The sequence below is a fragment of the Benincasa hispida genome, chromosome 1, assembly GCF_027475165.1.
Source record: "Benincasa hispida cultivar pf3 chromosome 1, pf3_genome.v1.1, whole genome shotgun sequence".
NCBI classification, from domain to species: Eukaryota; Viridiplantae; Streptophyta; class Magnoliopsida; order Cucurbitales; family Cucurbitaceae; genus Benincasa; species Benincasa hispida.
In genome coordinates, this window is record NC_143478.1 from 62,955,421 (window position 1) to 62,968,593 (window position 13,173).

At 28.9% G+C, this 13,173-nt stretch overlaps 1 protein-coding gene across 1 annotated transcript; it reads left to right on the plus strand.

Moving 5' to 3' along the window:
• The first annotated feature begins 7,476 nt into the window (after nucleotides 1–7,476).
• Nucleotides 7,477–12,074, plus strand: LOC120074108 (putative pectinesterase 53). The gene is made up of 4 exons (XM_090311538.1): nucleotides 7,477–7,971; nucleotides 8,041–8,230; nucleotides 11,267–11,709; nucleotides 11,799–12,074. Exons 1-4 carry the CDS (start codon nucleotides 7,646–7,648, stop codon nucleotides 11,974–11,976), a joined length of 1,137 nt encoding a protein of 378 aa, XP_090167664.1. The 5' UTR covers nucleotides 7,477–7,645; the 3' UTR covers nucleotides 11,977–12,074.
• Nucleotides 12,075–13,173: the final 1,099 nt, after the last annotated feature.

Here is a 13,173-nt window from a genome sequence, read left to right on the forward strand (position 1 = left end):
CCTAGTTATTTCCATTCTTCTTCTTCTTAAGACATTTGTATGCATTCCTTCTGCTGATATTATTCTCATTTGTTCTATGCAACTTTTCTTCCGATTCTAATCCATTTTCTGGTGAGTACATGCCTGGAATTGAAGGTTATCCTTGGAGAGCAACCGATATAGAGATTAGCAACTAAGGTCACGTTGTAATTCTTTTCAGGATAGTGGTTCCTTGTTGGTTTGTAGTTGTTTCGATTTGTATGCTTTTAGTTTAAAAGCAAATAATGGATACCTATGGAATAAGTATGTCATTGAAAATTTCTCCAAAAAAAAGAATGTACATGATTAGAGAAAATCATAACTTATAGAATATTTAAATGCCTTTTCCATCTCATAAAAAATCATTTCTTAATGTTTTAAATTGAAAGAAAATTTTAATCTCGTTTGATCGATGGAATTTTCTTTACTTCGATATAAATGTGATCTAAATATCTAACCTCAAAATTAATAATAAAAAATCCTAAATATGTAATATAAGCCGAGAGAAAATAGTAACCCGAGTACAGTATAATGGGATCATAGCAAGTAATAATATGAGAGAAAACATGTTTAAATACTATTTTGGTTCTTATACTTTGAATTTTTTCAATTTTAGTCCATATTTTTTCAATTGTCCAATTTTAGTCTTTATATTTTTAATAAATCTTAAAACCTGTCTCTCAAAGTTTTTTTTTTTAATCGAAATTGGTTGAATAATAATACTGATTTTCATACAAGGAACATTTGGATAGGTTTTCAAAATTTAAAGTAAAAATGCTAATAGATATCAATTATTTTTAAAAAAAATAAACAATAAATTAGCAATGGAGAGTAAATTTAAGATTAGTTGAAAGTACAAAGACTACAATTAGATAATTCAAAATATACGAATTAAAATTGAACAAATTTGATCAAAATGATATTTTCACTTAAAAAAATCTTGAAAAATAGGATCAAATAGAACTTTTTAGTTTTCCTTTGAAAGAAAGAGCAAAAAAATCAAGATCATTGAATAATAACATCGCCTGCCTTCTCCACGTGAAGAAATTTTTTAAAAGTAGCAAAAAGAACCAAAATCCATAAATGATTATTAATTTAAACAATTTTTTTTATTTACATAAATATTTTTCGATAACGATATTTTGTCCATATATATTCATAAGATGAAAATCTCACTATAATATCAACATCGATATTTTAATTATTATCACCTGCAAAGGTTGTCACATTAATCTACCTGTGCAATAGGTTCATCTTTTCCTATGTGGAGTTTTATCAAAAATACAATTAAGAAGATAAGCCATTGATCTGCACTTCTATGTTCAATTTTTCATTTATTTAATTAGTAGGAGTATTCAAATAATCCAACAATATAAATAACTCGTACTACTCAATCTAAATTTTCTGGGTTAGACTGAGTTAGTTTTAATTTTGGGCTGGACTGGGTTAGATCGAATTTGATATGTTTTTTAATTTTTGGATGGGGTTGGATTCGAGTTAAACTAACTTTAAAAATTCGGATTGACCTAATCCAATCCGAATTTTGGTCAATCCGAATTTTTAATATTATTAAAAAACATATATATTATAAACTATAAATATTATATCTCGTATATATTTTTATAATGTTTGTGTAAAGTTTGTAATAGATATTTTGAATTTTAATATTTAACATTTGAATTTTATGAAATTTTAATTATTAGTTTGTATTACACACGAATTTAAGTATTTTAAATTAATAAAAAAAAATAACTCGATAATTCAATTCAAGTTGGATTAGGTTGGGTTGGAGATTTTATTTAGGTCATTCAGATAATATCAATCTGACCCATCTGAATTTTTTAGTTGATCCAAAAAATCCTCTCAACCCAACCTAACCTAATTCATATATACACTCCTATTAATTAACCACACAACTCTTTTTAATCTTATAGTCAACAACTTTCCTATGTCTATCGTTAATTTACGTTAATTAATAATGAACATGAAAATCAATAAAACCAAATTACTACACCTGGAAAAAATTAACAAAACAAAGAAAATTCTCATATATAAGAAGTGCATCTTTAGGACATCCACCTAATAGAATAACAAAGAAATTACCTCATAATGACAATTCAAATGAAAATGAAAATTCATTTAATTTGAAATAAAAGTCATGATAATATGTAGACTTTAAATGATAAATAATCTAAGAATCAAGACATAAGTCACATAACAAATAGCTAAACCATCCTAATTTGGGAGTTTGAGCTGATTAAGCAAGTTTAGAGGTAATCAGACCAAAAGACGGGGTGAGACTCAAGCTAAAGCCACACATAATCAACATTAAGCAAGTTTAGTAAACTATATATATATAGATGCATGATCTGAACTAGTTGTTGATTTGATCTAACTCTAAAGTCCTAGTCTGGACACCCTAGGTCAAACTCATTGTTAATACGACTCTTATGGAAATAAGTCCACCTTCCTCGATCTAAAATATTTAAGCTCTCGCATTCTTTCACTCTATAACTTAAGCATAGGAGTGTGTATGGCAAACATCACATGTCAACATGTGTACATCTTTCAGTCTCAACCAAATTGAAAATCTAATGTGTTTTCATGTCCAAATATTGATACATTGATAACAATAAGGGTCGAGCACAAAAATAACTAGATTTAGATGGTTACATTTGAAAAATACCTACAATTTAGTTTCTTTGCAAAAATGTCTCATCCTTCATTTTAGTAGAAATTGTTGGATTCATTGTGACAATAATACCTCCAACTAAGATTATACAATTTTTTAGGCAACTACTGCAATCCCTATGAAAAAGGAGAACTAACAAAAAAATCTTATCAAATATAAAATAAAAACATATACAATATTTTTAATTAAACCAAACAGATTCAAATACGACAATCTCTACCGTTTCAAATTCAAAATTACTAATTTTCCTCACTACTCATCAAACTCATAGACATGTGCATGTTTTAAACTCGTACACAGTTTCTATGCATGTTTTATACATGTGCATGATACATGTTATATATATGTGCAAGGAAAAATGATGCTAGTGTTACGCAATATATACAGACACCCTACAGGACCTATGACATGCATAAAAACATAGACGTGTATATATATATAAATATATCTATATCTAAATACAACTAACAAGATAAATACCAACTATCTAGGGGTAAATAAATAATAAAAAAATTGCTAAATCTCCTAACTATTCCCAATCTCACAAGTAACTTATAAGATCGATCGAAAGGTAAATAAGTATCTGATAAAACTTGTCTTGTGGATGAATTTCATGACGTATATATGCATAAACACAATGGATTAGATTATAAATAACATGGCGTGTATATGTAAATTTATGATAATATTCAATAAAAGTGGGACTACCATGATGTATACAAACGACTTATAGGACTTATACAAGTTACAATGGTATATACATACGAGATTTTTAGTAATGATCGCATGCAAGAATTAAAAGTAGACTACCTTAATGGCTTCATTAGACACACTCCTCTATTTGAAATTCAAAATCCACCTTACTATCCAATCTCAAACTTTTAAAGAGAAACTCATCAAACCCTCTAATTTGCTCCCTTGGTTACGGTTGCAATTTAAATCTAGAACTTCTACTAGAGTTTGCTAACAAGTTTGTGCATTAGAGATGATGAAGGTGCATAACGCCATGCTTGAAAATCTACATAAGTTATGTTTGCTTTGTCCAATAGAAGGGACGATTGGGGTAGGATCGAAGGCAAGCAAAGATAGAAATTTCACCAACGGACACTATAAGTTTTTCTCTCATTCGTTCACCATGATCTACCTCTTTTGTTTCTGTTTTTGCTACTGTCAATGAAGGAGTCTCGTGGTATAATAAGAGGTTGAACATATCGGGTAAACAGAAAAAATTAAAATGAGACATCTCAACCCTAAATATAGATTAATAATAATAATAATAATAATAATAATTGCAATATTGCGTTCATTTTGGATTATAGACAATATATATTATTCAAATCCTCCTGAAAATCTCTTATTTCTAATCGAAACAATCCTATTTCTAGTAAATCTGTAAATAACTAGATATACAGGGATATAACTGAAAAAAGAAATATTCACTCTCCTCTCCTAAAAATCTTATAGGTATTTTTGAAATATTATTGATAGTCTAGGTATATCTCAACATTGGGTATTTTAGATAGGTATTTCTTAAAATTTTCCTAACAATAACGTGATTACACTTAGGATATATTTGGCCCATTAAGTGAAGTTAATATATTAGAGTGAGGAAGTTTATATCTAGAATGTAGAGTTGTAAGAAATAGAGTTTCTTGATAAATGTGCAAAATAGAGAAAAGAGAAGATGGAACTCCTCGATAAATGTACAAACTTCAATAATTTTTATTGTTTACAATTGAAGTTGAGTTTTTTTAATACCAACTTAAGAAGTTGGTGGACCAAACTACCCCTTAAATTTTAAACCAAACCCGGGACATGATAGAATCATAGTATTAAATTTTCATCGACATATCGATATTTCCATATTTCCATGGGTTTGATATCGACATGAGAGGTGAATCAATATTTCCATTATATCATAAAAAGATCAACGAGACATAATAATTAAGTAACAAAATATCACTTTAAGTAAATATAATATAAATAATAGATATGTTAACTTGTTTAATAATCATAAAATGTTTATTTACTAATTTAAATTTAATTTTTAATTTTAATAATTCTTCTAGAAATATTTATCAAAAAGAAATTTTATCGATATTTTCATCGAAATTTCATAAAATTAAAACATCGATACTTTTGTTGATATCGACATTTTAAAGATGGAATGAATAAACTTTTGTTTTGAAAAAAATGCAAAAAGGAAGGAAAATAGTTAATAGTCCTATATCAATTCCAACTTTTTTATCTTATTTATTTGCCCATGACTCTTAAGATTATGTTCCACTCTCCACCATGAGGCTGGTCAAATCACTGCCCAGTGTTTGTCATCTTCTAGAACCCCACTCATCTAAAACAGGAAAACCTTCATTTGCCCTTTCCTTTACCAGCCTATCAATTTTAGGCCTTATTATAAAGCTTAGCAAAACACCCATCTGAAATGTAATTGCATACATTGCTGTCAACTTCTTCAAATTCTAACCCACTCAAAATCAAATTCCCCCAAAATAAATAAATTGACCCAAAACTATTGCAATAATGTGGCAGCCTTAACAATGGAAATAGATTTTTAAATATGCATGCTATTTAAAACTGCTTGCTAGTTGAGTTGCAACCATCATCTCTCTACAACTCGACATTTTCAAATCAACATTTCTATTATATTGTAAAAGTCAAAAAGATAAACAACAAAACTTCACTAATATGCTTATAAATTAATACGTTAACTTTTCTTAAAAAAGAAAAGTAGAATATTTATTTATTAGTTATGGTTTCTTAAAATTTTGTATTTTATATTTTTTTAAAAAATTATTCATTGATATCCACATTTTATCGATACTTTTATTCACATCTTTGTAAAATAGAAACTATAATCTATCTAACTACATATTTTAAACCTTACTTGACACCATGTAATTGGATTACGAAGTTTGGAAAAAAAAGTTACAATTCAAATATCGTTCTAATCACCAATATAAATTAAATATTTTAGTATTTTCATTTGGTTAGTTGTATAAATAGAATTCAAGCCTAAAATAATAGGGTATGTAGTACACAAAAAAAATAATTACATATATAAAAAAAAAATTGGTAAAAGACTAAAAAAACCCACATCCAGCTACCATTTTTCGTGTGCTTTTCTCAGTTTTCTCAAATTGAAAGTTATCACTGATGTTGCGATCAGTGGCTTTCGCTGATAATTGCTATCAGTAAATATCACTGATAGTTGTTACCAGTGATAACTTATAACTTGAAAAATATGCTATCAGTGATAGTTTTCAATTTGAAAAAAATAGAAAGGAAAGAAGGTGGTTTACTCTAACTACAGTGAGCAAACTTGAAATTTAAAAAAAGTTTCAATAGTTGATTGGTCTATATTTGTTATATATGTAAATAATTTAAAGAGTGGCTATAATTTTAGATATTTTCCTAGATTTTTTCTATCCATTACAATTTATCCTTTTCGTTGTGTCTTACATACATTGTGCAAAACTACCATCCACATTTTTAGTCATTTGAATGAACAAGCTTTGCTTTAAACTAAAATTGGAGTAATATTTAGGTGCAGTTTAGACTGCACTCATCTTTATGCATCGAACTTTTTAATCTCAAAAGAAAATATATACATATATAATGTATAATTGGAGGAAAATTTTTTGTAATGTGATTGAACAATTTGTTGGGCCACACAAAAGTGAGTGTAACTCAAGATGGACCCAAGTACTTTTCTTTAAATTTTATATTTTTTTAACTTGTTTCTTTCAATGTGTGAAAATAATAGAAATGTCGATTTTTCTCTCATATTAATATCGAATCCATAAGAAAGTGAAAAATATCGATGAAAATGACCACATGTCAATGAAAATTAATAGTATAGAGAAATTAGAGATGTCCAATTTCTCCATGGAGATGGGCCCCGCCCCGAACGGGGCGGGGAATGGGGGAGGGAGTAGGAAAAAATTTTCCTGTAAGCTAAACAGGGACAGGGACGGGGAATGCATTCCCCATCCTCGACCCCATCCCTGCCCCCGCTCCGTTCTTTGTCCTCGTCCCGATTAGCTTCTATATATTTATTTAGTATAATTATCTAATGGTATGTTGTTGTTATTATTATTATTATTATTATTATTATAATTATATAAATATTACATTTAAATTTCATATTTGATTACTTATTGGGAAAGATAATGAATATGTTTAAATTTAGATTATATATGTGAATAATTTGATTCATATTTATTTCTTTCTACTAAAAAATTAATTAACTTTTTTAAGTCAAAGTTTGAGTAATTTATCTTTAAATTCAAATTGTCATATAAAACTAACCATAATAAACAATTTAGTGATAAAGTTAACTATTTAATTAAAATTTACTAACATTAGTGATTTAAATTAAATGGTTTTTAACAAAAAAAAAAAAAAAAAAGGTAACAGGAAAAAAATCCCCACGGGGAATCTCGCCCCGATCCCCGTGGGGAATGAAATGAGGAGTAGGGACGGGGATGGGGAATGGCATCCCCAGCCTCGGTCCGTCCCGAGGACACTCAAAGTTATTAACACTCAAAATTCAAGGTTTAAATCGATATAATTATTAGTTTAGGATTTAAATTGATAAACGTCTAAAGTTTATGTATATAAATTGGTATTTGTCCTATTATATATACATGGAATTGAAGTGGTTTCTCTAAATACGTTCCAAGGAAGAGACAATGAAAAATAACATTTAAACTGAGAAGTCACAAATGGGTCTGAAATTTTAATGGCGAAACAGACAATTTGGATACAGACACACACACACGAGCTCCAAGATTCCTCCAATATTGCTCTCTCTCTTCCCCCATTTCCCCATTTTTAACCTTTCTTTTAAAGCCTATCATTCTCTCACACTTAATTTTATCTACATTTTGCAATCACACACAGTTCATTGGAGAAAACATGAGGCCAGTGATTAAGCTTTTGTTTCTACTCATAACCATCATGCTGCCGGCTGCCGCCCTTTCTTCCGCCCAAAACTGGACGGTGGGCGGCGGCCGGGGATTAAGAACAGTGGAAGATCAATACTTGAAGTGGATAAGACATATGGGCTCTTTCAAGCACTCGCTTTTTCAGAAGACTAAGAACAAGTTCAAACCTTGTTTGACGTTGAAGGTTTCCAAGAACACCAAGGCCGGCGGTTTCCGATCGCTCCAGAAGGCTGTTAACTCTTTGCCGGTGATCAACCGGTGCCGGGTGCTTATCCGTGTCGCTGCTGGAATCTACAGGTCAATTTCTACTTTTCTATATTACTAACTATCCTGAGGTGTACTTATCTTTAAGTTATTGGTATGTAGGGAGAAAGTTGAGATTCCGGCGACGATGAGTTATATATGGGTGGAAGGTGAAGGAGCGGAGAAGACGATCGTTGAATGGGGCGACACGGCGGACCATATGGGAGACAATGGCCGTCCTATCGGCACTTTTGCTTCTGCAACTTTTGCTGTGAATTCTCCTTTCTTCATTGCTACTAACATCACCTTCAAGGTATAACGTTTTCTTTCTTTATTTCATTTCTTTTACTAAATTACAAAGATACCTTTGAAATTTGTCTTTTATTTAAAAAAAACAAAAAAAACAAAATCAAAAGACGACCCATCTCTATTCTTTGAAAATTTTCGATATTATCTGATTTTTTACAAATGGTTTAAAACTATACTTAAAATTATTGAAAATGGTTGGAATGTTGAATGAAAAATTGGATCTAAAATATAGTATTATTCTAACTCATTCCATTTATTATTTCACACGTCATTAAATGATTTATTAATTTATTATTTAATTACACATCATTCTTAATTAGTAATGAATAAAAAATAGTAAAGAAATCTTTCCATACTACCATAATATTAAAAATTTTCTTAATACAATAATAGTGAAAAATAATAATTAGAACTTGAACACCGTCGCATTGGTGTCCATTTCAATTTTATCTTTCTTTTTTCAAACTAATTACCACCTAAATTTTAATGAATTTTTATTTCAACGGTCGTTATTTAAATATTTATAAAATGTCAAATGTAAATGTTGCAATTTTGAAAGAATTTAAATATTGTTTTTTTTTAAAGTTACCTTACATCTACTTTTTTTAGATTTAAATTCTATTTTTATTAGGATTTTTAATATGTATAAAAACTTCAACTTGTCATATTTTATCACGATGTTTGATTTATATCATTATTGAAATAAATTCATTTTTTTCGAAGCACACAGTTATCAATTTGTACGATTAATCAACCTTCGTAAGTGACAAAAAAAAATTGGATCAATGTCTAAGAATCACAAATATTTCTAATGGTATAAAAATCGATATCAAATATGTATCAGATATGGATACGTGACAGATACTTAATTTGAAGTATCTAATTTTTTTTCTTTTAGATATGTGACAGATATTTGCTTCCAGATACGTGAATGAGATACGTTTGATTTTTTTTTTTTTTTTTTGTCAAATTTAAGCCAAACTCATTACCCATTTTATTTTATATCATATTTTGGACTGATTTTAAAATCGTTAAAATCATTTTTTCTACTTTTAAGATCACTCGAAAACATACTTTTAATTACTCAAAATTAATTTAGTTTTCAATTTTACTCTTTTAAATGCAATTTTCATATCATCAAAATTAACTTTGAAGGATTAAACATGTTTCATGATTATTTTGAAAATGATAAAAGTGATTTTTAACCCTTTTAAAATCACTCCCAAACATAACAGTCAACTTAAATTGAGCAATCCAAAACAAAATATATTAAAAATGATAAAAACATACAAAGTTAAAAGAAAAAAAAATCTGAAATGTAATTAAATCTTCTTTCTTATTTCTCTCTCATTATCTAAATCATAATTTAGATCCTCCTTCATCCTCAACTTCATTCTTTAATCTTCATCTTCTACTTTTTTTTTCCTACCAACTGCTCTAATCACTCAATCACTACTTGACGTTATTGGATTTTTTTTCAAGTTTTCACTCTCTTCTTGAATCTATTTTAATCTAACTTAAAATAAGTATTATAACAATAATTGGGCATTATATATATATATATATATATATATATATATATATATATATAATAACGTATCTTCAATATATTTGTATCTTAATTTTTTAAAAATTGACGAATCGCCATATCATATCAATATTCTATATTCGTAGTGTTTGTGCTTCATAGATCAATGTATTACTTTATTATTATTACTGTTAGTACCATTTCTATGAAAATAATAATATCTTAGACTTTTTAGAAAGCTTTTTTTTTTTTAAATTAGTCAAACGTGTGGGGTTAGAAAGTTTTTTTTAACTTAAATTATGTTTAAATTTGACGGTGTACATATTTTAATATTTCATCTAAAATTGCAATAGAAAGAATAAAGTTTAATTGTCGTATGTAAATGGCAATTTGCTTGTGACTTTCGATGACCAAACTGACATGTATATGCTTTGTTTTGTCTTGTTTTTTCTTTTTTCTTTTTTTCTCTTTTTAAATTTTAATTGTTTGTATAAATTATAATAAAATGACCGAACGGACACGTAGTTCTTGGAAGGACATGAACGAGAATTAAAAATATCATTAATAATCAAGATGAAACTGAAAATGTTTTATACAATAATTTCATATATATATAAACAATTACTACTGACGTGTGAGAAGTCCAATCTCGTACTTTTATCTTTTTTTAAAAAATTTTATTTAAGAGAGAATAAATTAATATTTATTCAAACATAATTCTCGATCTTAATATTCTAATTTCTTTACTTCAAAAATTGATTGTTGGTTAAGCTTCAAAGTGATATAAATTTATATTATCAATGTTAAATGTGAGGTCTAATTTTCCACTCACATATTGTCGGAAAAAAAAGAATTTTATTTATCCTCGACTTTTTGTCACTCATATTTTAATCCTCCAACTTTTTAAAATTTCAAGCTTCTAACTCTTCAAATTTAGATTTAGAATCATATTTTAGTGACTATCTTAGAAACTTTCAAAACATTACGCTTCTGTTTTTTCTTTTTTTTAATATTAGGGTTCCTCAAATTTAGTTTACATTCTATTTTGGTTTCTAAATTTTCAAACTCAACAATATTATCATTCAAGTCGATAGCACTCTTGATCCTTCCACTGGATATTTTCTTTAATTTTTTATTTTTATTCGTAACAAAAGACTAACATGTGACACCTATTTTTTATTAAGAAAATATTTTTTTTTTTTTTTGAAGTTTGGTTTATGTTAGGTTTTTCCCTAGTTGATCTATCTCCCTCTTTTAAGATCGAGGGAGAAGATGGCGGATAAACGGGATTCATACGATAATGGTGGTGATAAATGAAGGGGAATATTTATATATATATATATATATATTGAATTTATTCTGAAATCGAATTGCTACCAAAGAAGATCAAAATGTTTTTTTTTTCTTATAAAAAAGTTTAGAAGCAAGAATCATCATAAATTCGGTAAAAGTAAAAAAATGCATGCACTAAGAATTAATGTGATTATATCGCTCACCCTGCCCCTAAAAAAGAACAAGGCGAGGCTTCCACCATCAGGGGCACTAGGAAAGCAAGCGGTGGCATTCAGAATATCAGGAGATGCAGCAGCATTCATAAGCTGCAGGTTCATCGGCGCACAAGACACATTATACGACCACATGGGGCGACATTACTTCAAGGATTGCTACATCGAAGGGTCGGTGGACTTCGTGTTCGGTGACGGCCTCTCCGTCTACGATGGCTGCCACTTGCATGCCATCACCAACAGTTACGGCGCTCTCACAGCCCAAAAGAGGAACAGCCTGCTCGAGGAAACTGGCTTCTCGTTCCTTCATTGTAAGGTTTCTGGCTCAGGCGCTCTGTATTTGGGTAGGGCATGGGGCAGCTTCTCCAGAGTTGTGTTTGCTTATACCTTCATGGATAAAATCATCACCCCCACTGGTTGGTATAATTGGGGCGACAAAAACCGGGAATTGTAAGTTTTGTTTTTCTCTTTTTCTTTTTCTTAAATATAATACAATATAAAACAATATTAAAGTTATTTATTTATTTATTTGGATGTAGGACTGTATTTTATGGGCAATATCGATGCTCGGGACCAGGAGCTGATTATGGAGGACGAGTTCCATGGTCTAGAGAACTTACTCAATCAGAAGCCAACCCATTTCTCTCTCTTGATTTTATTAATGCAAAGCAATGGCTTCCAAATTACCACACTCATCTCTCCCTTAAACCACATTGATTCTGTCCTTTCTCATCTTAAATGTTTTACTTTCTTAATTCTGTTATGACCTACAAAAGTTTTTTTATTAAACAGGTTTAAATTATTTATTTTCTAAATGTATATATAGACCTATATGTTCTTTGGATTTTTAATCATTTTTTAAAAATAAATATTGGTGATTTTTCTAGTTAAATTTTTTAATTGAACTTAAGCCTAGTAATTTTGAAGCTTAGGATAGACTATGAGACGAAATGTAAGTTGTAATTGTAACTTAAAGAGACATGAGCTTATTTATTGATGATTTTATCGCATGTGAGGATAGATTTTGAGACTTGTATACATACATGGGTGGTTTCACTTTTTCCTCTTGGAAAAATGTTATATTTGTAATATTATAAGCAAATAATTGAGAATAATGACAACTAGAACTAAAAGTCTTCTTGGAGCATTAAGGCCACATTTACATCACTAAAAACGTAATAGATCAATAGGAATAAAAATTATGGATCCCATTTGATTACTTTCGGTGTTGTTTACATGTGTTCTACATTTGTACTGATACATGGGTCCCACATCAAAATTTGTAATGAAATTATACAATCTGATTGATGAATAAAGAGTACTCGATCAGATTGCACCTGAGAATTACATCCTATCATTACTGTTACGATTATAGTTACCTTTACGGATATTATTACTCTTACAGTTGAAAAATTATCAATTTTGACATATTTATTGTTACTATTACCGTTACCGCTTGGCTCTCAGAGGTAGAGGTAGAGGTAACAGTAAATTTGACAAAATTCATAATTTTAAGTAAATACGATCAAAATCAATCCAATTACGTTTGCGATTCTAGCTCATCACAATTGATCAATCAATGAAATTTCATTATAATTACACCAATATTCATTATGGTTTGGTCAATGTGACTTAAATGTTTACTTCCAAACTAAGTTTCCAAGCTATGGTGAAGAATTGCAACTTTTCAAACTTCAAGGCTACCCAAAAGACACAATGAATATGAAAATTCCAGATTCATCCACATTTTTTATGAATTATGTACTAATTTAATTTCATGTATTTACATTTATGAGCGTAGTTGAAAGGATATTAAATAAATTTAGACAATATAGGTGAAAGGTTGTGTCCTTTCATAGTGCCTTTTTCGTTAGGTATAAATAATGTTGTATTTTTCACATTTCATAAGGAAGA